The 26,580-nt window shown below is 48.3% G+C and overlaps 1 protein-coding gene across 1 annotated transcript in view; it reads right to left on the bottom strand.

Annotated features, from left to right (window-relative positions):
• The window catches only part of BAZ1A (bromodomain adjacent to zinc finger domain 1A), a 296,099-nt gene that overhangs the window by 170,903 nt on the left and 98,616 nt on the right, over positions 1–26,580 (bottom strand). Inside the window, exons 10-14 of the mRNA XM_078659379.1 lie at positions 24,855–24,993; positions 20,681–20,827; positions 19,942–20,037; positions 14,850–15,074; positions 12,964–13,129 (exon numbers count right to left, since the gene is read on the bottom strand). Of these exons, the coding sequence (XP_078515505.1) occupies positions 12,964–13,129; positions 14,850–15,074; positions 19,942–20,037; positions 20,681–20,827; positions 24,855–24,993 (773 nt within the window). The remainder of the gene's footprint in view (positions 1–12,963; positions 13,130–14,849; positions 15,075–19,941; positions 20,038–20,680; positions 20,828–24,854; positions 24,994–26,580) is intronic.

Raw genomic sequence — 26,580 nt, 5'->3', positions numbered from 1 at the left:
GGGCGGGAGTGAGTTCCAGATCCTAGGAGCCATTCCTGAGAAGGAGCTCTTATATGTTTTTTCCTTCTGGAATCTTCGAGGTTTCAGCAGAAGATTGTTTGTGCCTCTAGTGTTTCTAACTCCGCCAGAGATTGTCAGTTTCTGAGCGAGGTATCCGGGTGAGTTTAGGTGTACCGCCTTGTGTGTCATGCAGGCGATTTTCAAGTGTATTCTGGCTTCAAAAGGCAGCCAGTTCAGGGATTTCAAGTCAGGGGTAATATGGGAGTGCTTTTTTGACCCAGTGAGGAGTCTCGCTGCAGTGTTTAGAGAAGCTCTCAGGGGTGCGGTTGTAGTTAGTGGGAGTCCGCAGAGGGCGGTGCTGCCGTATTCAATTCGAGGGATGACTAGTGCTTGTACTGCCGTTTGGAAGTCTTTGGCTGGGAGGAAGGGTTTAAGTTTCCTCAGAGTATTGATCTGGAAGTTCGCTCCCTTTGTTGCCTTGCTGATATGTTGCTGCATGTTGAGATTGGTGTCGAGTGTTATGCCTAAAGATTTTGCTGAGTCCACGATGGTCGGTTGGACATTGAGTGCGGTTAGGTGTTTAAGCCAAGTTTGAGTGGTGGAGATCTTCGTTGGAGGTGAGATCAGCAGGAACTCTGTTTTCAGGGCATTGAGTTTGAGATGATTATCGGCAAGCCAGGATTGGGTGCATCTGATCGTTGAGTTCAGGAGCAAGATGTCTTTGGGGGACTGTACTTTGAGATAAAGTTGGGTGTCATCGGCGTACATGTGAAACTGTACATTGGATGCTTGTAGCAAGGTGGTGAGCGGTTCCATGACTAGGTTGAACAGAGTTGGGGATAGAGAGGATCCTTGGGGGACGCCTAGCGTTACGGGTATTGGCGAGGACATCAGGTTGTTGCTCTTGAATTTCTGCGACCTGTTGTGAAGAAAGGAAGTGAACCACTTTAGAACAGTTCCAGAGAAACCCATTCTAGCGTTTAGTAGTTCTAGTAAGTTCTCATGTTTAACGGTGTCGAATGCTGAAGAGAGATCAAGGAGGATGAGGAGGCAGGTCTCGTTTTGGTCTAGCATTTGAAGAGCGTCGTCAATTATGTGAGTCATAGCAGTTTCTGTGCTGTGTCCTGCTCGGAAGCCTGATTGGTGAGGGTTGAGGAGATCAAATTGTTCAATGTGTTTAGTCAATTGTAGTTGCGCACATTTTTCCAGCAGTTTGGCGAGAGTGGTAATATTGGTAATGGGACGGTAATTGTTGAGATCAGAGGGGTCGGCTGTAGGTTTCTTTAGAAGAGGTGTGACCTGGCCAACTTTAAGGGAATCAGGTATGCTTCCTTGTTGGAGAGAACTGTTGATAATTTTAGTCCAGAGAGGGAGCAGCAAAGGGGTGAAGTCTTTTACTGCGTTAGCTGGAAGGGGGTCCGTAAGGTGATTGGATGGTTTCAGGGTGCTGAGCAGTTTGCCAATTTCTCCTTCCGAGTATGTGCCAAAGGTTGACCAAGTAGCATTGTTTTTTGGTTCAGTGGGTGCTAGGCACTGGGGTTTGGAGTAGAGGCTTGCATCAATGAGGAGATCGCTCTTTATGTTGTCAGTTTTTTGGATAAAGAAAGCAGCGAAGTCTTCACAGGAGGGTGCCTCACGCCCAGTGTTGAGTGGTTGGGGTTGATCCTTGGATTGTGTTCTAATTAGCTCAAACAGTTTTCTCGGGCGGTTTTTTGCTTGGTCGAGCTGGAGGCTGAAGAAGTCTGATTTTGAGCGTTTTATTTTCCTGAAGTAGGCGTTTCTCTTTCTTCAGATCTTTTAGGTGCATTGCAGAGGGAGCTGATCTCCAGGTACGCTCTGCCAATCGCATGTCTCGTCTATCCTCATTGAGACTCCCGTCGTACCATGGATTGGAGATTTTAGTAGAAGCTCTTTTTAGCTGCAAAGGTGCAGCCTCATTAATTATTGAGGTCATAGCGTTGAGATAATGGTCAGTCAGGGTTTGAACGTCCGTAGCGCCTGTCGGTGGGAGTAGGAGGTTGCAACTGTTAGGGGGCAAACTTCCTGCTTTGAGTTTTTTCAAGTCTCTTTTCCAGACTTTGGGCTTGGAGAGTTGAGCCGGGTTAATTTTAACTTTTTCATTGATAAAGAATGTGACAATATGATGATCTGACCAGTCACAGGGTTGGATGGACTCGAGTTGGATAGAGTCCTCTTTGGAGATGATCAGGTCGAGGATAGAACCTTTCTCGTGGGTCGGGCTGTTGCATATTTGGGTGAGGTTAAGGGCATCAAGGAAGTTTTTAAGACTATTTACCACCGCGTCATTGCGATCGTTCCAGTGGAGGTTGAAGTCACCAAGGTATATTTGGGTGTGCTGCCGTCCGGAATTGGTTGAGATCATATCCATGATTTGTTGGGAAAAGGTGAAGTTGTCCCTGGGTGGGTGGTAGATGCTGTGAAGCGAGCATATCGGTTTGCCCTCACTAATAATGTCAAGGCAGATGTATTCCCAGCATGTTGGGGATGGTAGGGAGGTGGAATTGACTTTCTGAACAGAGAGGTTGTTCCTGTAGATGCACGCAATTCCACCACCTATTTTGCCTACGCTGTCGAGCCTGATAATGTGGTAGTTGGGGGGAACCAGAATGTCCATTATAGGTGTCGAAGATTCAGTTAGCCAGGTTTCAGTCAGAATGATTAGGTCAAGGTCCAGCGATAAGAGGAGATCAGCAATGGCGGCGGAGTGTTTCGTGGCCGATCTGCAGTTGAGGAGGGTGCATTTGAGACGGGGTGTATTGAGGGTAGTAGATGGTTCTAGAGAGAGGGACTTTTCTAAGGTTATTGGGGATGGAGAATCTGCTGTTTAGTGTGGGGGGTCTAAGGGGGGGTTTGAGTGTATCGTGGGAATGTTGAGGTGTGGGGTGGTTGTGTTATTTTGGGGTGCTGTGTTATTTTGGGGGGCTGGGTCATAGGAGCGGAGAAGGGTGAGTGTGTCGCGGTCAGAAGTTGCGTTGTGTGTGCGACGAGGGCGACTGTTGTGATTGCGAGCTGGGATTGAGGTCAGGTTGGGGGAGAGTTGAGTGAGAGAGTTAATCGGAAGGGTGGGGGACAAGTTGTGCGGGGAGGTGTATTTGTGTGAGGGGTTGCAGGGGCGGTGAGGGGGACGAGGGCAGTTACTGCGCCTCTGACCAGGGATTGACGCCCGTTGTAGGGCTTGTTGAGTGACTGAGTCTGCCGGAGGGGTAGGGGACAAGTTGGGAGGGGAGGTGGGTGTGAGTGAGGGGTGTAAGGGGTGTGTGGAGAGTAGTTCTTTGATGTGTATGTCTTCTTTGATCTGAGTGAGGGTGGCCATGATGTAGTCCATCGTGGGGTAGGTGTTGGGGGGGGTGGTGGGGGACAGAGGTGAATGGCTGACCCGGGAATTTGTGTGCAGGTGGGAGAGTAGGCTGGTGTTCGAGCAGGTCTGCGTTGTGTTGGTGTACGGGATGGTGTTAGGGAGGTGAGATGTTTTGGGCGGGAGGGGTGTGGCTGGAGTAGGAAGGAGGTTGGTGGTATGAGTGAGGGCATTGATGGTAGGCGGGGAGGACAAAGTGTAAGCTGGGAGAATGTTAGTCGGGGTGCGGGAAGGGTAATGAGGGCTGAGAGTAGGAGGGCCCAAGATGGTCTTGTTGTGGGGAGGGGGTGTTAAATTAAGAGGGGAGGTGAGTTCTGCGTAGTTGGTTGGGGGGAAATGGGGACTCAGAATGGGGGGGATAAAGGGGGGGATTTGTCGAGGTGCGTGATGTTCTGGTGCTGGACTAGGTTAGGTGTGTTGTGGGTGGGAGCTGTGCAGTCAGGGGTGAGCCGAGTGTTAATGCCCGCTGTAGGTGTGAGAGGGGTGTTGATGGTATGTGTGGAGGTCCGAGGGTTGGTAGAAGGGGTGGGAGTGTGAGTGGTGTATGAGGGGGAGCGATTTGTGTCTGTGTTTGAGTCGTGTGTTACATCTGTCTGGTGCTGAACTGGGATAGAGGTGTTGTGGGTGGGAGATGCGAGGTCAGGGGTGGTAGGTGTGTCCCTGATTGAGGAGTATGTAGCTGTGAGGTCATGGTTGGTGCGACTGGAGGAGATATGAGTGTTGGTCCGTGATTTGGAGAGGTGCTCTTTAAAAGTGGGGAACAGATTGTCTATTAGTTCCAGGTTCCTGTCTGTGGATTGGGATAGGACAATCCCGTTATTGTAAATGGTGATGGTGGCTCTGCCTGGAAAGAATAGGGATGGTGTGATGGAGAGAGTTAGGCTGTGAGCGGATTTCCTGGTGGAGGAGACTGTGAGTAGGGTGAGGAACGCTTTTCTCCATTGAGCTCTGCGTGAGGTGTGGAAGATGATATCAGTGTTCAGGGATCCATTGACCGGTGAGAAGTAGGTGTCAGCAAAGGGGGTTTCAGGGTGTGACCTAAGGAAGTTGTGTTTAAAGCGTTTAGCAGCTTTTTTGGTGAGTGACGGTGGGTAGTTGATTTTATATGTGTGATTGCCGATAGGATTCATGTCGCAATGATTGTTTAGTTGGGTATGGGAGAATGCACTATAGTGGTACACATGTGCAGAAAAACCAGGATCTACAGTAGGTTACACAGTACAAAGTTACACAGTACAAAGTTACACAGTATAGAGTAGTACTAGTGATCCATCAACATAACCCAAGTGTAAGAATGTGCGAGGAAACAAAAACATACAGAAGTTGTAAAGTACAGGTTATAAAGTACACGAGTGGCACTAGTGATCAACCTTTGCATGAATCAAAAATCAAACGTAACATTAGTTAGCACCCAACATATATGAGGTAGCAATCTGTGCATTACAAATGTTCAGAATACAGGTAGAAGTGACACTAGTGAGCAATCAGAATATAGGAGGTAGCAATATATGCATTATAAGTGTTCAAGCTACAGGTAGAAGTGACACTAGTGAGCAACCAGAAATATATGGGGTAGCAATCGGTGACTTTCGGGAGAGAGGAGTGAGAATGGATGCAGGTTGCAGAACTGTGCAGAATAGTGTAGACTGCAGAGGAAGCATGCGATATATGAGGTAGCAATCGGTGCATAACAGGAGAGAAAAATGGGGATGGGTGCAGGTTGCGTAAATGTGCAAAAATAGTGCAGAATACAGGTGTGAGTATACTACTGGTCGAATATAAGAACAGAATACAGGTGTAACCAGTGTTGTGCATGAATCAAAAATCAAAGATGACATTAGTTAGCAACCAAGGTATTTGAGGTAGCAGCCTGTGCATTGCAAGAGTTCAAAATACAGGTAGCAGAATAATACTGCAATAATAGGTATAGGTAGCAATCTGTGCAATACAAAAGTTCAAAATACAGGTATAAGCATAATACTGCAATAGGCAGACATTCTTTCATATATGAGGTAGCAATCTGTGCATTACAAGTGTTCAAAATTTAGGTAGAAATATAATACTGCAATAATAGGCCAACATTCTTTCACAAGAAGGTCTAGATACATAACTGAGCATAGTACTCGGTAGTTGAGCTTAGTCAAAGATGATAAGTTCTTAGTGTGTGATCAGATAATGATGAAAATGACTAGTCCAGGATGGCCGCCCAGGAGAGAGACTAGTCTAATCTAACATGGCCGCCAAATAGGTGTAATAGAGCCAGTAGTCCTCTGTTTGTTGCTGTTGCTTAGATAGCAGAGAGGAGCAGTTTCCCTTCAATCATGCAGGCAGGGAGCATAGGGGCGGGGATTTCATTTTCTGTTTGAGCAAGCAATGCTCAAGGCTAGCTGGGAGGAATTCTTATCTCGGTGTGGGGGAGTTAAGCTGAGGAGCCTCGTGGACATCAGAGGTACGAGGGGATTTATTGCTACAGCTTTATGGCCCCACCCATTTTAGGGAGGTAGTTATTTTTTAAAAAGTGAGCAGGCGGGTGGGGGAAATAAATACCATTAAGTCTCTGTGTGCCTGTTGAGTCTGCCAGCAGAATTTTTCAGCATTGTTTTAGACCAAGATTGGCTCAATACCTTCAGATTCCTTGATATATGTGAATTGCAAATTGTATACATTGAATTTTATGTGCGTGATCTCAAATCAGGGCTCCAAGCCTGTATTACCCTGAAGACGTAGACTCTCTCAACCCTCCGGTGCTGTGGAGCGGAGCGGGGGGGCGGGGGGACCGTCGTCGTCGCCACGTCCCGGCCAGGCAAAGCACCCAGCGACCAGCGCCTTGAAGCGGGCGGGAGAGGGGGCCTCTCTCGGCCCTCCGGTGCTGTGGAGCGGGCAGGAAGAGTCCGTCTTTGTGTTCTCGTCACTGCCCGGCAAAGCGCCTAGCGTCCAGCGCCTTGAAGCGGGCGGGAGGGGGGGGGGGCCTCTCTCGGCCCTCCGGTGCGGGCGGGGGGGGGGGGGTCCGTCGTCGTGGCCTCGTCCCGGCCTGGCAACACAACCATCGGTTTGCAGGCAGGCTCCTGGACAGCCCCGGCCGCTCAGCCCAGCACTGTCTCGCAAGTGCTCCGGTGCAGCGGGGAGGTTGGGCTCCAGGCGTCGCAGCCTGCGTCCTCTGCCATGAAGCGGATGGGCCACTCTCTCAGCCCCCCGACGCCGCAGGGGCTCTTCTGTTGTGGCACGATCCGGCCGCTGGCTTAGTGCTGGCTTAGTGCAGGCTCGGCAGGCTCCCGGGGCTTGAGCTGCACAGTCCAGCAGCGCGATGGGGGTGCCTGAAAGCGCACAAGGCGGCTCACGGTGTCTGCTCCCGTTGCAGCCCCTCATCCACGCCTCTGACCCCTTCCTCCTAAGCCGTGTGCATCGCCCGAAGACTGGTGGGCTCCGGACCTCCGTCCCAGGTCCTGTGTAGAGGCGCAGCAGCCAGGCGAGGCGGGGCAGATTCAGCTGCGACCGCTCAGTCGTGTGTGGATCCCTCAGAGCTCCGCAGGCTCCAGCCGACTCCGACCCTCCGCACCGACTCGCCAATCAATCCTCCGTCCCCGAGCTCCAGCTGCCCAGTCTCGGCAAGGCGATGGGGGGGTGTCTGCAGGCGAGCGTCCAGGAGCAGATCACAGGTCTTCACAGGCTCCCGATCTCCGCCATGCAGGGTGAAAAACCAGTTACTTTTCAATCCAGTTACTTTCACCATCCAGTTACTTTTGGTAGTGCAGTTCCTTGAGGCTGGTGGGTGCTTAGCAGGGATAAAGCCCGAATTGGGATCCCAAGCACCGGGAGTCACCTTATCAGTCCCTGTACAGAGTACCTTAGGTGCCCAGGGCATAGGTGTACCCAGGGCCTACCAGGGGCTGAAGCATGTATTATGCCACCCCTGGCTGGCCATCCAAAACTGACACAACTGGCTGCTTGACAGCTGGGGCAAGGTGGTGTAATCACCCCTTGCTTTAGATATAGTATACCTATATCTAACCCTAAAATGGACACACAGATCTCCTATCAGTCACTCCTATGGCAGGCCTTGACAATCCTGAAGGCAGAGTGCTTGGAATCGTGTGAGATAGTGCTCTGGCATGAGCTGAGCCTGTCTGCGGCTTTCGGGATCCATCCCTTAGCCGTTTCCATGATATCGCATACCATATACTCTTAAGTGCATTATAATCCTCGCGGTTATATGCCAACTCTGGTATCGCTTTATCAAAACATGTCGAGTAAGGTGTCATACGAATTGGAATACTAACCCCTCGCCAATTCTGGCGACGGGGTTAGCATTCCACCCTTCTAGAGGGACACGACATGTATGTAACCTGTAACCCCGGTTAAAGTCAGACATAGCCTTAGCTCCACAAAATGGATGCTGCCACCGAGACACAAGTCTGCCCTCCTGCTGCTGGGAGTCCTCCAAGAGCAGGAGGCAAGGACAAAGGGTTTCCTGTCAGGGGCGGTGCCAGCACCGTCCCAGACAGGATTTTTGTGTATCCTAGGTAGGCAGGGCTTTAGAGGAAGGTGACTGCAAGTGGCATCCCGGTGCTCACTATGCATAGGCCGGCTGAAACCAGTTCCAGGGGCACTCCAGCCCCTGGCCTGGGGAAAGCCCGCCAAAGGAGAGGGGTGTAACCACCCCCCTCCTGGTCCCACCCATAGGGCAGGACTTCGTCACGTGCCAGCCCCCTTTTTCAGGATAAAGGTAGGAACTGGCCCCCTTCCAAATCAGATCATCTTTGAATCCTGAAACTACTTTCTACGAAAGGAACTCAAGACTCTTCCTAAGATTTCTCCCTTGTGACTAAGGAGTAGTCACCCTGCAGCAGCAGGCACCAACCAAGCATCGCGGTTTGTTGCCAGTCTCTCCATCGGATCAAGACTGCTCCAGCACGACGAGAACCGGCTTCCCTGGCACCTCTGACCTCAACCTACATCATCAGCTCAGCTGTGATCCGTGGGTGTGACGAGACCTCGAGGGACCGGCCATCTTCAGAACTGCACGACGCTTGTCCAGCACGACTCCCGAGTGACCCTCGACTGAGTGCTTTGGGGTAGGAGAAGCCCCGACCCTGAGCAGCTCCAGCACCGAAGTTCAGCCCCCCTGCATCCACGAGATCTGCGTGGGGCCCTTCTGCTCTTTGCTGCCAACCGCGTTGTCCAGGTCACTTGCCCGTTGGCTAGTGACCCCTTCACGACGACAACTACTGCTGGTTTGGTTGCTCCAGACTAGCCCTTGCTCCCCTCCAACAGAGGAGCACCCTGGACCCTCCTGGTCCACTCAAGACGCCATTTTAGGTCCACCGCGTGGGCCTTGCATTTGCCAAGACTTGTTGCCCAATCCTGGGTCCAGCGACGTCGACAGCAAGAACCTTCGTGGGACAGCTCGCACCTCCATCCTGGTCGCCGACAACGCCTCCTGGTCCGAGAGACTGCAGAGCCCAGCAGCGCCCACTCACCTGGCTGAGGTGACTTCGTCCGGTGCCATCCTGGTGCCCACTCAAATCACTGGCTAGTGATTCAGAACTTGGTCCCCTCTGCTTACAGGTTTCTTCTTTCCTGATCCAGGCTTGGATCTCCACGAACTCTCTTCACTGGCCGCCTGCCAGCAACTCTTTCTTCAGGCTCCTGGTTCTTCAACGTGGGTTTCCGACGCAACTTCAACCCTATGCAGCCGCAGCCCCTGGGCTAGGTAACCGGAGTACTCCGGTGCTCCAGCATAGTCCAACACCCTAAGTGTTCGGATCCACCCCCGTTTTCGACCCACCTAGTCGGGTTCGCCCGAGAACAGTAACTTTGCAACTGCTAGCCTCCATAGACTTTTTCCCGCCTTACGCGTGAGAGTTCCCACTCTGCACACGACGTCCACAGGCCTCCTGCATCTAATCCCAGTGTTTAGAATTGTAGGCCTAGCGATTCCTGAGTCTAGAAAAGTATTACTTACCTGCTAGCAAGTTCGCATTCCACTTACTGTGTATATGGTTTTTCGTGCCCCTAGGGCATTTGTGTAAATTGTGCGACTTAAAGTATTTTCTTAAGAGTTTTGTTGTGTGCTTAGCTCCCTGACTCATAAAGAGTTCAGGGTAGACTTGTTATAAATAAATATACGTTTATTTTCATAACAACTTGTGTGGTGTCCTTTCACTTGGTGTTCAAGGGGTAATGTGATGGTACAACAGCTGGCTTAACACGCCCTCTAGAGTCTTAGCCTTAGACTGCTCGTATCCATGCTACTAGGATAGCTGGTCTATAAGGTTGACTTACAACCAATCATCAATAAGGGTTGTTTGGACTGATACATAGTGATCACTAGAATAGTGAGCACTGCATATCAGGCCAACTTCTCACACCTAGGGTACATGAAATCCATTTTAACAGAGAGAGCAGTGGGCCTGGGGTCCTGAATAGCAGGGCCCCAGGTCAACTAAGTCAGAAAACCAGCAAAACACCAGGCAAAAAAGTTGGGGGCAACCATAGTCAGGGATCTACCTTCCTACAGATTCTTCCTGTTTAGCAGGTCTGCAAAGTCACTGTCCACCCTTCTGCAACTGTTCGACCAACAGGTGTCTCTTGTAGTGAACTGCTTAGTGCTAGCGCAAACAACTGGGGGAGTGAATAGCCCTTTTTCTGTATGTAATACAATGCGGTCATGTTATCCGGTTATGTAAACTACTTTGCCTCAAACAAGTCTGAACGAAGTGTTGAGGGCTAGAGAGAGGACTAGTAGTTCCAGGTATTGATACCCTGATCCGGATGTGGAGGAGGCCAGGCCCTCTGCACAAGCATGTTGGTGAGATGTGCCCCACCTGGGTAGCGATGCCTTCATGGTGACCTACAGAAGTGGGTCTACAAAGACCTGACGAGCACACGCTGCTGCTGTTCCCACCACACAGAGAGGGGACTACTGGCCTTTAACACCGAATCTCTCCACTGACTGCATGTGAACATTTGAGTGAGGCACCGTTCGTTGGAGAGAAACGTGTAGTATGGCATGTGGTACAGTTGCTACACAAGAAGCCATCATACCTAAAAGTTTCACTACAGTCCTTCCAGTGAGAGGAATAACCAGACGAAAAAGATGCAGCACCTGCAAAATGCCAGCGCACTCTGGTCACTGGCTTTCCCTGTGAGAGCATTTAACACCAACCACAAAAAGGGCAGCCTATGTTGGGGCTGAAGGTGGCACTCTTATGTTTACAGTGAATTTATGGTGTGAAATAGGGACACCGCTAAGTGCTCAGCATTGTTGCTTGCTGATGCCCTTGATCAGCCAAATGTTGAGGTTTGGGCAGATATGAATGCAGTATCTGTGCCGATGCACTGCCACCTCTGCCAGGCACTTGGTGAACACCATGAAAGCTATAGTGACTCTAAAGGGCAGGACTCTGCTTTGAGAACATTGTTCACCACCACACATCACTAGAGTCACCAGAGATTAGTGCAATCCTGCTCAGACTCAGTAGAGTGGTGTGGCTCACTGGTTAGAGGCAGCAGACCCGGAAGCAGAGAATGGCCCGGGACCAGGGTTCAATTCCTGACGCGGCAGGGTCGTGGACCAGGGTCAGCAGACTTGACAATTCTCGCCTCGGTGCCTACTCTAACCAGGGATCTCACTCGGCAACTCTGGGCATTAGCTTGCCTCATCTCTACAACGGCCCCCCACATTCGCCAGGGATGCCTGGTTTCACCTTGGAGATACCCAATAGGGACCATCTCACAGGGATAGCCAGGACGGGTTCCCCAGCGGTCTACAGTGCCACGACGCCTCAGGGCAGCAGTGCGCTTTACAAGACACATACATACACACATACATACATACAGACCTATGCAGTCCTCATTGACCAGCTCCAAGGGAGTGGGGATGGGGACAATTCCTGGAAAGATTATAAAGTCGACCCCACTGATGACCCGGTTCTGGAGCCATACCCAGCAACTCCTTCCCCATCAGATGATACCACACCATGCCATGATGTCACTCGGGCAGCTCCCCACCACAAGGCCGATACGCATCTCCTACAGTAGGAGGGGACGTGTTTGTGGAGAGACTAAAAGGGAGTGCACGTCAGTTCGTGCCTATGCTCGAGGACATGCTAAAAACAGACCAGGACACATTCAAAGAGCCTGTAAAGTGTCCTTGCCCATGTTTGAACCCGATGGTGGGAAAACAACAATGTAGGTTGCAGTCAGTACCCAAGCACATTATAGACTATAGGAGGAGTCGCAGGACACCCCATGGCTATACACTTAGAAGAAAAACAAGTAATGTTCAAGCCAAACACTATGGCAGGAGGATATAGAGCAGGTGCCACTACAGCCAAGGTAAGAACTAACCCTTTGCCAACTTTCTGCCAAGCCTGGCTTTACCTAGATGTGGAAAGCTGTGACACCTTATAAAATACCTGTTTTCAAGTCAAGTTTTCTGCAAACTGTAGCACATTACAAAGACAAGTAGCATAACCACGCTCAGAGGAGAAGGGGGGCAGGGAGAGGGTGGTGAGACTGCAGGCTAAAGCAGAAGCAACACTGTCAAGAGTCTGGTTCCCCCAGGCATTGACTTGGAATTGTGGCCGCAAGATGATCATAAAGGTCTTGCAATGCAGAACGGAGTTTACATTTCATCTACTTGCTGCATCTGCAAGCAGCTTCTTGACACTAACAAGGACAACGGCATTTTCAGCAAGAATCAGGTTAGCTATGCCTATACTTTGCTGCTTTTCAAGACTGCTAAGGTGTGCCAGCTCTGCTTCCCAGTGACAGGACTTTGGTCTCCAACTCAAGCCTCGTGACAGGAAGGTGGCCTGCATGACAGGAAGACGGCCAATAGTCATGGGCCTGCATCAGGGAGAAGGTTTCACATCAGGGCCCCAAGCTCTGGCTTGAGTGCCAGGAAAGTGCACTCCAACTTATGGTTATGTAGTTCCAGCAATTGGCCTCATGACGGTTAGTAGCACAGCAGTTACAGTACTTTGACGGAAACCAAATACGGCCCCTTAACATAAAGAGGCCCCACCCCTCCTTAATTACTGACATTTCATGGCCCTAAACCAAAAAGATGGGCTTCAGATCTGGACCTTATGAGGGGATGATGGGCTGCTGAAATGGGCCATGTGACCGGAAGATGGGCTCCGGGTATTGACTGCATAGGATCGGAAAAGGAGTTCCAGGCACAGACCCTTTGACGAGAGGATCACCCTTCGTTATCAATCAGGACAAGAAAAGGTGCTCCTGGTATGGACCGAGTGACAGAAGGATGGGCGAGTGGTGCAAGGTGTAAACCATATAAAAGAAAGATGGGCCTTGACCTCTTCCGCGCTCATGACGAGCTGAGCTCGTCATGAGCGACGACGCTCGCACGCTGATGACGAGCTGAGCTCGTCATGTAACGCGGCTTTTTTTTTTAAACGTTCGCGCAGCGGGAAAAGTGCTAGCGCGCATGCGGTTAAATCAAGTTTTAGTAAAAGGTAGAGTGGTGCCAATTCTAGGCCCAGTGCTCCTGCTCTCGGCCCTGTTCAGGGAAGAAGCATATCTGTCCTACACTTTGCTCCATAGGAGGTTGGGGCTATACTCACTTTGCAGCCGCCTCCCCTCTTTCCCGTCGGTTCTGCTCAGCCTTCAGTTCTCGAAATTCTTGCTTGGACTGTCGCAATATTTCCATGTAGTCCTCAATGAAGTCCCTTGTAGAGACCAGAGTTAGGAGTTTTCCACAGAGTGCATGAAGAATTTTCAGCTTTTCATCTGAGGAAGAAAGTTACAGAGTAAACAATTAGCAGGGAAAAGATTAACATCACCATGTAATACATGTTTAAAAGGAAATCCTTCGTACTGATGACCTCACAGGAGTCTGTGGCACACACTGCGGGCAGAACAGCCTCGGAGGGTCCGGATCAGTGACAGCAGATAGCCTGGCACAGAGGGTACTCTGCATGGTTAGATATTGATCTGGGGTAGGCCTTAAAATAATAGTGGACACTCAAAGGGAAATCAGTGTGGTTTACTGTATTGTCTACAGTGAGACCATTATAAACATGGGGGAAATCTGCAATCTAAGTCCATCAGCATATTAATATGGGGTGAAACATGTGCGCTAAAATAAATCTGCTAGTTTCAAGAAGATGTCTGTATACCTCATGGGTCACCTAGAATGGCCATTAATCTGAGATTGCTAAGAATCAGAGCCCATGTTGTCACCCTGCTGGGCCAAGTTTATTACATTGCTCTCCAGCTGAGTTAAAGGTCTCCCCACACAAATGGATAAATCAACAGTGCTACACTCTCCTCCTGAGAAGGAAAGGGGTAGAGGAGAAAATCTGCATTCGACAATTCACTGTTGCACTGAACCAGGCATGGGACAGCCAAGGACACCGAACAAAGGAGGGAGCCCAGACCGCTGAAGCCAACACAGGATGAGGCTTCTTTTGGTGAGAAAAGCCCTGGCAGTGATATCAGAAAGGGATGGAGCTGAAACCCCCAGACATGCGACCAGTGACTCTTGGATGATGCCATCTTGAAATGTCCCAAGATGCCGCGCAGGAGTGTAGAGACAGGGATGGAGAGGTGATGTGGCTCCTCAGAAAATCCCAGAAGAGAGATGCATAATGAACTGGATAGAGCTTAGAACCACAGACAAGCCAGATGCAAATGGATTGATACAGAAGCGGAAAGTGTTGCTAGCTTGAACCCTAGACTGGTGGACAGTGGTTCAAAGAACATTGTTAAACCTACTGTGGGAAGGGAGGAAAGCGAAGCAAAGTGGATGAATGCTCTGGAGACAAATTAACATGAACACCATGTAATCCCTCGGATGCCCTACTATGTACAAGGAATGATGCCAAGGCAAGCTGGAGAGCTCACACCAGGCAATGTAGAGCCATGCCACAAAATCAAAGTTCTATTAAAACCATATGTATGCTGTGGGTTTCTAAAGACTGGCGACATCCTAAATTTGACAGTTAGCCCAACACTTTGAGCCTTACATTGGAGGGTACAAAGGTGCTTTGGATTAACTCCGGTGTGGCCAAATGGTACTTGAGATCAGTGCCAGCAGAGTCATGCTACAGTAGTAAACAGGTTATGAAAGGCATTGGCTAAAGGTCGAACTACTGTGCGATTTATGTCCTTTTACATTGAATGCAAGATGAGATGTTTTTCAGAGTTACGTGAGAGTAGGTCAGACTAGAGATGACTTGCAGGTTAGTAAACACAAAACCTGCTGTGTACAGAGTTCCTGTGCTTTTCTGGTTTGCTTGGCAAAGCGCTATATTTAAATGGAAGGTGGCCGATAAGCTCTACTTTAAACAAGATGACCTGTGTTTCTGCATTTTCTGGGGACAAATCCTGGATATGGTCTGCAGATCCATTCTATCTACAAGGGTTTGTAGCCATCAGTGTCTGGGTTACCAGGGGACAGGAAAAGGTAGGGAGAATAAGTTCTACTAGGCCTTGCTGTCTGGGTTACCTGGAGACAAATCGTATACAGAAGTGGTGGAGAGCTTCTTCAGTAGGCCCGGATGATTCAACCTTAATTCCATGCCGGCATCATCCGCGGCATTAAAGCCACCACGCTTTTGGTAACGGTACATGGCGTTGTTGGCCGTCACATCTGCACCGGACGCCAGGATGTGTAGGCGGAGAATTTCTGAAAGAGTGCAGCTGTCCAGGTCCAAGCCTTTTAAACTGCAACCTTAACACAGAAAAAAGTTGCAGCTAATTACTTTTCCTTGCGGATTGGGAAATACTACTGCAGTCTGTTACAATACTCACATTTTGCAAATAGGTTACATGAATGAAGAAAGGTATGCCTTCAGGGCCCATCGAAGCATAGGATTCGGAAGCAGATTCTGCATTATTGCAATCTAAAACCCAATACACCCACAAGTACATCCACTTAAAAAGACCACAAAATATTTAACAAAACATTTGTCAACGTGGATTGTGTGGTTGTGAGCACTCACCGTGTAATAAAATCACAATATTTATCAGGCCCAGTTTTTCCTTTTTTTTTTTTTTTAACAAAAACCCCTAGCTAAGTCCTGGGTTGCTGTGACACAGAGCAGTCAGGCTCAAGAGGAACAAGCGCAAAGCCTTTAAAAGTACCAAAAATAAAAGGCAAGAACTAAGATGCGATACACATCCAACATGACTTTAAAAAAAAGTGCATTTTTAGCTTTAAATAGACATCAAAATGACAAATATTTAACAAAGTGAACCAGAGATGATTTTTCAAAGATAAGTAAAACTAATTTAGCCATTTGGATGCAATAAATTGGGACAAGCGGTTTGTGGCCATAAGACCACAACGCCTTTTGAAACTCTCTTGAACTAGCCACATAGAGTTGAGAGCCAGTCACAGGGAAAATGCAGGTCCAGGGGAAATTAACCAGTCTCTATTAAGCAGTCTTAACCTCATCAGGGCACTTCTCATTTTAATGCGGTCCAGTCAAGAAGTGGTCTTGATGTTGGAGATGCAAATTAGATGCAGTAAGCGTTCCTAGGGCCATCATGGTATCCGCAAGCGTCAGGCGTAGTCTCCAGCCTCAGGTCTCCGTCTACAACAGTGCAAGGGGGGAATCCAGTGCGGTTCCCGTCACCACTGGTAGCTCATGCTAGAGTCAAGATTCTTGTAATCATTCTTCAGACATGCGATGCCGCAATTATGCCGTTTATGATTTTGTTGAATCTCTCGACTAAACCATTTGTGTGGGTGTGATATGGGGTTTAACGTCAAAGCCTCGAACAAGTACAGACAGGTTTGCCTAGAGGGAGTAGCCTCGACGGAGGTGTGACTACAAGCATCCCTTCCAACTCCTCGAAGGACAGATGGGGCCAAATGATGGTCACATATAATGATTTTTGATATTTAATACAGACCAATTAGGTGCCGTATATTTGTTTTTGTATTTTTAATACTGCGATTATGTTCACAGTAACAGGAGTGGGAGCATAATTTCTCCTTTAAAGTCCTGACAAAAAGCCTGGGGATAGGGCTTGAAACTAGTTGACCTACCAGGGAAACAATAGGTATTCACGCCTAGAGTTTTTCCTGCGTATCCCCAGATTTTAGTATACCACTTTAGGGGTAGGAAATAAAGTTGTTATGGTCCCACTAATTTGTTATTTTTAACCTTTTTTTTCACACTTCAAATAAAACCTGCTCCGTCTTCATTTTAAGACCACATAGGTGTATAGGGACACCCTTATTTTTCAATCAAGTGTTCCCTCGTATTCACTGTTAGCAACACGCACCTGTCCGTAGAGAGCAGGGATGGACCCTATGATAAATCATGCCACCAAGGGGAAACGTGGGTGGGTAAAGGTTATGTGAAAGATTTATTTTTTACTCTCAAGTTCCTGCAAGTTTGCTTTCTTCCTTTTCTCATACGGAAGGGGCCCTTTTTGGTTACGTGATATGGGGTGGTCAACTTGCAATACCACATTCATTCCATATAGGTTTTAGGTATGCAGATTTCCCCAATCAGAAATGACCTAGTTACGGCAGAGGCAGTGACTGCCCTAAGGGGATTGGCTTCTGGATCTTTGGTGGCATAGTGTACTACTACTACCAAGATAAACCTGTTTCAAATATGAATTATTTCCAGAGGCAGGTGGAAGGTCTGGAAGACCAACAATGCAGATTCCTACTCTCTCCGAAGGGGCCCCAAACACATGTAGTGGGATTGAGGGAGCCCCTGGTTGTTCCCCTGCGTAGCTACTGGCTTGATAGGTACACAGGCGCGATATGACTCCTTTATGGAAATTCCTCATTGCATTTTCTGAAACATACAACATATCTCTGACAATATGCAGTTAGAACAGGTACAGCACATTACAGACAGAACAACAGGTATCAAAATATACTCTTCTCATTATGAGAGGTCTCAGAGGAGTACTTTGCAGAAAGGCAATACACTTTGTTACTTTTGTAATCCAGTACTGGGCTCCTAGGTCCAGCACTGGGATCTCAACTTAAAACAGGTAAGTAATTACGTTTCAGTATTTGGTATAATTTTTTAAAGAATATTTCAAATTTTCAAAAGTAGATACTAAGACGACATTTCACAGAAAAGCAGACAATGGATTCCTTTGGAGAAAATTCAAGTTGCTAGTAAACCCGGCTAGGATAACTTTTACGGTTTAGTACTGGGCTACAACGTACAGTACTAGCTTCTCGCCTGATCCCAGGTGAGTACTTCGGAATTCGGCTGAATTTATGGGAATATTTCAAGTTTTCAAAACTTCACACTTAGTAGATTTTTTGAGTCAAACCAGTCAATGTTATCCAATGGCAGGTAAGTGAGTTACCGGTTTCCAGGCGAGTACTCAAATGGTGAAGTTAGGGTTCTGGGCACAGACTCAGGGGTCCCCCAGGGTCAGGTAGGTACAGTTAGTACACCCTCAGCGGTACAGGGGCAGCCGGGTGCAGAGGTAGATAGGCCCAAAGTAATCCAATGAGGGGCAGGGGGCCTCCAGTTGGTGGCTGCTGGCTAGCCGGCCACGCTGCTGTGGGAGCTGGGCTCCTGGTCACTTGCTCAGGGCAAAGGGGGAAGTAGGATATGGCAAAGGGGGAAGTAGGATAGGGCAAAGGGGGAAGTAGGATATGGCAAAAGGGGAAGTAGGATAGGGCAAAGGTTGCACTCCCTGAGGCACTCGGGCGGCTGGGTGCAGGGTGCTTTTGAGCAGTCAGGCGCTCAATGTTATTCAATGGGAAAGGTAAAAAATTAACAAAGGCTGCAGGCTCGGGGACGGAGACTCTTCAGGGGCGACCACCGCTTCGAGAGGTAAGTTGGGCTCTTTGAGCACATGTAGGTACCCCAAAGGGAGGCACAGGGGGCTGCAGGGCGCCTGGTGCAAGGGTGTCTTTAGGTGTCGGGAAAGCTTACCCTCGGCTGGTCGCAGTTGGAGGGGCCCCTGGTTCTGAATCTGCAGGCATCGTGGGGGTCGTCGAGGAGGGTCTTTGGGCACTGGACTTTGGGTCCCAGTCGCCGGGACGTCCTTGTGGTCTTGGATCACTCTGGCACGGGCCGGGCTCGGCGGGTGTAGAGTGAGTTGGTCTTGAGCTTCCTGGCTGGCACCAGGGGTATTGCTGTTGAAGCAGAGCCTCTGCTTATGGGAGTCCCAGTCGTTCAGAGGGTCAAGGCAGGCAGGTCCTCCGGGTGTCCCAAGGTTGCTGTCCGCAGGAGTCGCTGGGATTAAGCAGGAGCAGGTTCCAGGATCGTCCTGTTAGAAGAACAAGAAGACCCGCAGTGCAGCTGCTATCTTCTTTTCTTATCGGGATCTGAGGAAGGAAGGTTCAGGGAGCCCCTAAATACTGAATTATGGGGCGTTACAGGTAGGGGGGCAGGAGCCTAGCTGCGATTGGGAAAGGCTCCCCATCTTCAAGATGGCCGGAGCCCAGGGTCATGCTTCACCTCGTCTCCCCCACCTGAGGGGTGGGGTTGGAACAGGCTGGCACATCCCCCTTCCTGACGTAGGTTTTCCCGCCAGTCTTCCCGCCGGAGTGGGGGTCAGGACTGGTGGGGGGCCAGTTGCTGGGTACAGCAAATGGTCTGGAGAAGCTCAGAGGCGGCAGACCTTTGAAGCTTCCCCCTGCCCATCCTGGGGGAGGAGACCTAGCACCTCGCCCAGGATATGCATTGTTGCAGGCCCAGGAGAGTTGGGGGCTCCCCACCCAGGGGTACAGCAACTTGTCTGCTGTGTGGCAGCCTCTCAATCCAGACGTGGATTGCAGGTTTAGGTTTCAGGGGGCATGTCTAAGATGCCCCCTGGTGCATTCTACATTAAACCTTGCACTGGCATCACTTACAGTGCCCAGGAATGGCCCTGGGTACTGTAGGGGCACAGGGCTCATGCACCTGTGCCCACACCACTGGCATAGGGCACCCAGCTAGAGGGGGGACTGAGATATGCCAGGGCAGTGGGATTGTGGGCATGGCACACAGGAATGTGGGCCATGTCGGCTCTGTTTTAGTTCTGTACTTAGACACTGAGCCTGCAAAGGCAGTGTGTGGGTGTTAGGGTACAGGGCCCCTAAGGGTGGCACAATGAGTGCCGCAGCCCTTAGGGGTCTTCTCTGGTCACCATGCCCTGGTTAACTAGGGTACCATTTACTAGGGGCTGGTAGGTGGCCAGAGATGCCAATTGGGTTTTAGTTTCAATACAGCACATCAGCAGTTCAGAAAAAAGTGGGGACATACCAATGCAAGAAAGATGGCACTTGCTCACACTAACTCAAGTGCAATAAGAGAGTAGGCCCTAGGATAAAAGCAGTAAATAGTCCCCACACACTGGTAGTGCCCAGTGACTGCTCCAGAACACAAGTTCTCACAGTGACAGAATTGGTTAGCAGAAACGCATAACTAGGCTACTACAATCAAGCACTTGCAGGGTCAGCAGTATAACTGGTAACCAATACGCATCTCAAATACATGGACAGATTAACATTTGAGGCAAAACAAAACACTGAGAATTTCTGAAAATGTTGAATGAGAAAATAAGTTTTGAATAAAGAGAAGGCACAATACACAGCCCACAAACAATGAAGTGTCTACTACCTTGGTGTAACTGTGGCCAAGCTGCAGCCAGAGAAGCTACTGCAGACAGAGCAGTTTTCGTAGGGTCAGCATCTTCATCCAAAGCCTCTGTTAAATCTGCAACAAAAGCAAAGATCACATCAAAGCAAGGAACTGGGACAGTGTAACAACCACCAACACTGACACACAATTTCAGCACAAACCACATTCTGCTGAATACACAGACAGCAGCTTCACGCACAAGACAAGCAGATGGAAACTCTGCCTCAACCCAAACACTCCCTCATACTTAAACCTTCTAACTTGCAACCAAAATATCAACTGTACCACTCACACTCCTGTGCAGTCGACATGTGCCCTGCAAAAGGTTCCAGGCACCTGCCATGCCAGTCACTGTATGCAGACCTTCTCTGGCAAATAATCAAATCTAATGCCACAATAGCGACAAATAAAATAAAAGCAAGTAGCACAATTCTCAACTGCATACCCACAACACCACGTTTGCAAAATTAGAAATCTCACTCTTGGCACATGGAGGAGACTACAACAGACATGCAAGCATGACACAAACAAATACCATGCTCAACCCCAATCTCAGAAAAGCGCACACAGCAAACATGCTGCTTTATTCAGAGCAAGACACGAACAAGACAAACGCCTTCCCATAGACGAGCACACATGAAACACCGGAGAGAGAGGGAGAAATCTAGATTGAACACGCGCTCACAACTTGTCATGACCAAGAGATGTGGCCTCCAACCTTTAGTATCTGCCTCCGCAATCTGATCCTTCGCCACTTCCTCCTCCTCTTCTGCCATGGCCTCAAAAATAGCAGTCAGGAAGAAAAAGAGAAGCTCGCAGAGTGGACCGTCTGCATTGTTTCCCACAAGAGCTTCTTCCAGAACCTCTGCCAGCAAAAAAAAGTTGGGACACAGAATAAATGTCAATATATATTTTCTAGGAGCCCACCCATTTCTGGGGAAGTAACAGCTTGACAACAGTCAAAAACTAATAAAAAGAGTATACTTTATCCTTTAACAGACAGGGAAAAAACCCTGACAACTTTACAAATATCACAGCATCTATTTGTAGGAAGCTGGCTCTGTATATACTATACCAAAGTGAGGTATAGTGTGCACAGAGTCCAGTGCAACCCCAAAGGTAGGCAGAGTTAAAAGTAGATCGAACCTTACTCTCTATTTGTGGTAGTGTGGGGAGCTTTATCAGAGGACAGTGTTAAGCATTTGTTGTACACACTCAGTCAGCAAATGAATTCACACACTCAAAGACTGAACTTCAGACCAATTGCTTTTGTATAAAAATATTGTTATTTTATTTTCTAGATCCAAGCACGCCTGGCACAGGTAAGCAATAAGTACTTTACAGTAGTAATGCAATTGAAATACATTTTGAATGATAATTGTATATGCACTTTGAATTGATTTACAGTATGGATGCAGAGAAATGCAATACTATGAAAATGCAGTACATAGATTTGAATAGGCTTTTTAGTAAAATAGCAGGAAAGTAACTTTTTAGATTACTAGCTAACACAGAGTAGTATACCTAGATACTACCCTGGAACATTTCCTGAAAACAAGTAAATAAAAGAGTTTGTTAGATTATGACATTTTAAATAATTTCTTTAGTGTCTCAAACTTTTCACAGAAAAATAGTCAATGTTATCCTATGGAGGAAAATAGTGTTATCAGTTTTGAGGTAGCTATTTGGTAGTAGGAGTTGAGGTCCTGGGGTAGACTCAATGGTCCCCCAGGGTCAGGGATGCACTCTTGTTACACCCTCAGCGGCACTAGGGCGGCCTGGTGCCGAGGCCCAATGTTATCCAATGGGGGAAAGGGGACCTCCAGTTGGTGGCCGCTGGCAAGCAGGCCACTCTGTTGTGGGAGCAAAGCTCCTGGACTTTAGCTCAGGGCAAATGGCGAAACAAATTAGCACCAAAGGTGCACCCTCAGTGGCACTAGGGTGCAGGGTGCTGTTTCGAAGTAAAACGCCCCGTTTTCAATGGAGAACCTCCGGTTTGTAAAGACACTGCAGGCCTGGGGACGAAGGTATTATGGGTGCGACTACCACTTCAAGAGGTAAGTTGGGAAGTTAGGGGTTGGTTAGGCACCGTCGGTGTGGGCACACAAGACCGTGGGGCGTCGGGTGCAGGGATGCCTTTTGGGATCGGATCTTCTTACCAGTTCTTGGTCACGGTTAGAGGGGCCTACTGGATTTAGACTGCAGGCGTCGGCTGGAGGCTTGAGGCAGGTCAGGGCTCGCCGGATCTCAGCTTAGGATCGCCGGGCTGACCTCCTCGTGCTTTGCCCACTCGAGCTCGGGCCGTGGACGGTGGGTGCAGCGTTGTGCGGATTCGTGGTTTCCGCCCAAGGCCGGAGGTTGCAGATTAACAAAACCAGTGTTCACTGCAGACAAAGTCTTTGTGGATGAGCGCAGGCAGGTCCTCAGGGGTTTTCAAAGTTGCTGGCTGCAGGACACCAGAATTTTGCAGGAGCAGGATCGAAGGGGAGACAGGCGGGTAGGGCTTAGGCCAAGTCAGTGGACATCTCCCTCTGGTTAGCTGCTGCAAGACTGTTCGGTCCGCCTTGTAATTTCTTCTGGTCTGAGACAACATGGTTCAGGGGTGCCCCTAATTACTAGATTTGGAGGCATTACAAGTAGGTAAAAGGCAGGGACCATTGGGTGGGTACACCCCCTATTATGCCACCATCCAGTGGGAGGGGGCATGAGCCTGTCCCTGGTTGGCTGAGTCCCCACATCTTCAAGATGACGTGGACTGAGTTGTGCTTCACCTCGCCTCCCCCACCTGATGGGTGGAGTTGGCAGAGGGGGAAACACCTCTCTTCTTCACTTGTTTTTCCTGCCAGTTCTCGTGCCTTAAGTGGTGGTCAGAACCAGTGGGGACCAGTCGCTGAGAGCAGCAAGTGACCTGGGGAAGATCACAAAGGCAGCAGCCACCTGCCCTACCTTCCAAGAAAAAGACTGTCACCCTGAACACCAGATTTGTTCACCCAGTTTCTGGCTCAGGCCAAATTCGCGAGACTGCACCCGTCGCACACAGCCAAAGTTCGAGTGGCCCGACACCATGAGGGGGTCTCCCCATCTATTCTGACTAGAGATCTGGTGATCTCTGACCTGCCTCGAATCCAAACGATGCCTGCAGCCTCTTTCTGGCGACTTCTCCTCCCGCATGGTTCTAGCAATAAAATAATACTATTTTTGATACAAAACAAAATTGGTCTGAGCTCAGTCTTGGAGTGGGACACATCATTTGCTGATTGAGTGTGTACAACAAATGCTTAACACTACCCTCTGATAAAGCCTTACTGCTCGCCCACACTACCACAAATAAAGAGTAAGGTGCTATGTACTTTTACCTCTGGGGTTCCACTGGACTCTGAACACTATACCACACTTTGGTATAATATATACAGAGCCAGCTTCCTACAACAGTGGATTGCGCACCGAGGGGAACCCGAATGATTGTTTTGAACCAGAGGGCAGCAATACACGCCCAAACTCGATGGCGGAAAAAAAACTATTGAACAATTGAGTCGATGCCCATGCGCACTATCACCGAAACTCCTGCCTAGGAAAGACTTCTTAGAAGAACACCAACTTGCAAACATCTGGACCCAACATAGATGGCAGGAGTATGCAAAGCACGTGTAGCTACAGCACACATGCCTCAAACACATGTCTCATGGTGGCAGGCTGGTGTTTACCAGTCAGGGAACCCACCAGAGGCTGGTCGTTTTTCAGGGGGAATCTGAGATGCCCTCTAAGTGCATGGTATAATAAATCCCACATTGGCTTGAGTGAGTAGTTTACTACCAAACTTCCCAGAATTCAGTAAAGCCGTTCTGGTGCTGTGGAGTTCGTAATGACAAATTTCTAAACCATATGTTCTTCATGGCTTTACTGCATGGAATGAATGGACTCCGACACTGTAGGTGTACAGTGCTCATGCAACTGCGCGTTCACCAGTGGTATAGTGCACCCAGCTAGAGGGGTGTCTTACCTATACCATAGGCAGTGGATTGCAGGCATGGCACTCAGGGATGGGTGCCATGCCAACTTCACTTCTCTGCACCAAAACATGTATCGTACAATGGCAGTGTGTGTGTGTGTGTGTGTGTTAAGGTACAGCACCTCTAAGGGTTGCACTATATGTGCTGCAGCCTTTAGAGAGCACAGTGCCATTTTACAAGGGACTTACATGTGGCCAGAAAGGTGCCAATTGGGGGTATAAAGGTAGAATTTTGGGAAAGAACACAGGCCCTGCGAACATGATTGGCAGGGACCCAGGGCTCATCAGGTCAAAGTGCATTAGAAAAATGGCACAAAGTCTGTGAGGGGGGGGGTCAGTACTGGAACAGAAACCCATCTTCCTACACTCGTAACACAAAGGGCACTACCAAGTAGCCCAGACGGCCCAAGGATCACAAAAAAAGGCCTCATACAAATGACAATTTTCAATGATTTTTTAAGATTTAAATGCCTGAATGTTTCTGGTTCGGGGGCAGGGGGGCCGGAGTAGACTTCAATCCTATTATTAATGTCATCATTTCTCAATTTTTAAAAATAAATAACTTTGTAGGGTAGATTATTTTCTGGTCTTCACAACAAATATTTCAGAAGGCCAAAAGGGAAAGATGCAGCTTTCAGGGACATGCATCCTAAAACAATCTGACCTCCACCACACTACAGCACTCCGCCAAACACGCAACAAGATGCTCTAGTAACATGAAGCTCCAAAGAAAAAGGACAACATCAGGAACAAACAGAATACCAAGGGAGAACATTAAACAAGGGAAATCCCTTAACAGTAGATTCAGACGCAGTCAACACATTTCACTGAAGACAAAGCCAAAAATAAAACAAGCCCGATTTAAAAAAAAAAAAAAGCATACCCAGCGAGATTCCTTCGGGAAACTCATCTTGTAGATCAAAGAGTTCGCCAAAAGCGTGTAGAAACTCCAACACCATTAGAGCATCGCCAAAACACTCTGGAGGCAGGCGAGTCTTCACCGGAGTGGGGGCAGGCAGCTCCTACATTAAACACATGGACAAGCTGATAAATACATGACCCCTCTAGAAAGGGCCTCAACGCAAATCCAGGTATCCTCTCTACTTTAAATCCATTACTTGTACTGCCATCACTTGGACTTAAATAAAAGGAGAATAGTTCACAATGTACATAAGAAAAATAGTTAATATTTTAGATCAAAATTAAACTTGTTTAATTAGGTAAAAAATGGAGTTAGCTTTACAGTTGGGTAACAGTAGGTTAGTTTTAAATAATCAATAAGGGAGTGTTTCACAAACTGGGTCGCAAAACTCCAAACATTAAATAAAGATGCTTTTAAATTCTGTAATTACTTTCTCAAATTTGCTGCACTTCAAAGACAAGGAATAAATACCAGGCTATGTTTTCTGCTATTTACTTTTTTGACATGGGCACTGGTGTTTAGAAACTCCGCCATTTTCAGTCAGAGAAATAAATGTAAAGTGAATGTCAATCTTTAGGTAAAATTAAATGTGAACGGAAAGGCTGCGGGATGTCATTTATTTGCAAATGTAAATGAACTGTACACATTCATCAGTCATGAAACCAAAAAATAGGACTAACTCTGAAGTTTGATGAAAAATATTTTAAATGGATCAGGACAAATCAAGACACTTTACTTGGTAAGGCACAAACAATAAATATTCACTGAAACCTGATTTTCACATGTTCTCATTTGAATGAAATAATTTTAATCATGACCATTTCAATGAAAAATGTGCTAACTAGATGACAACATGCTATCAAACAAAGCTTTAGTTGCATTAAAAAAACTTGTCTCATTAAAGCAAAGCTTTTTAATTTGACTATAACTTTGCTAGCAATAGTTTAATTTGCAAAAAATCTAACTCGCTGCGCATAGCCAGCTAAGGTTCGGAAAGATACATTTCTTGCAGTTCCGTGCATGAGGAAAAATAGTTACATCGGACGTGCAGGAAGAAGACAAAGGAAAAAATAAGTGTCCCAACAGTAATGAATATGCTACTTATCCTGTAAGCATTTGTTCCTAGAGTGCAGTACTGTAGATTCACAAGCTTTGCACACCCCTGCCATCGAGTGTTGGGCTTGGACATTGCAATGTGTATTCCTTCAAAGTCGTCTTTCGAGTCACGAGGTAAGGTGCACCTGTACACTCGATTGGTGATCCGGATCTGCACCGGCTCCCTTATTAGATTGTTTTTCATACACATGGAGAAGCAAGCAGGACAGTGTGGCGACCAGGCGTAAAATTGTGTGGAAAAAGAAAAGGCATCTGAAACAGCCATCGGCTCCCACGGAGGAGGGTGGGAGCATGTGAATCTAAAGCAGTATATGCTACGAACAGACGTTTACAGGGTAACATTTCGTTCATAGGATGTGTCGCTGTAGATACAAAAGCTCTGAAGAGACTGGATAGCAGTGCTCTCCTAACCATCGATTAAACCAGTGGATGGCAGAGAGGTTTGAAACAGTCCTTAGGACAGGTTGACTAGCCCTGGCCTGTTGCATTTTAGGATATTTGCACAACAGTCTCTGGTGAAGGTATGTGGATCCACCTGGAATTAGCCTTTGAGATTGTAGGAAGCGGGTCC

The sequence above is a fragment of the Lissotriton helveticus genome, chromosome 9 (genome assembly GCF_964261635.1).
Source record: "Lissotriton helveticus chromosome 9, aLisHel1.1, whole genome shotgun sequence".
NCBI classification, from domain to species: domain Eukaryota; kingdom Metazoa; phylum Chordata; class Amphibia; order Caudata; family Salamandridae; genus Lissotriton; species Lissotriton helveticus.
This window is presented reverse-complemented; position numbering and strand designations above follow the sequence as displayed.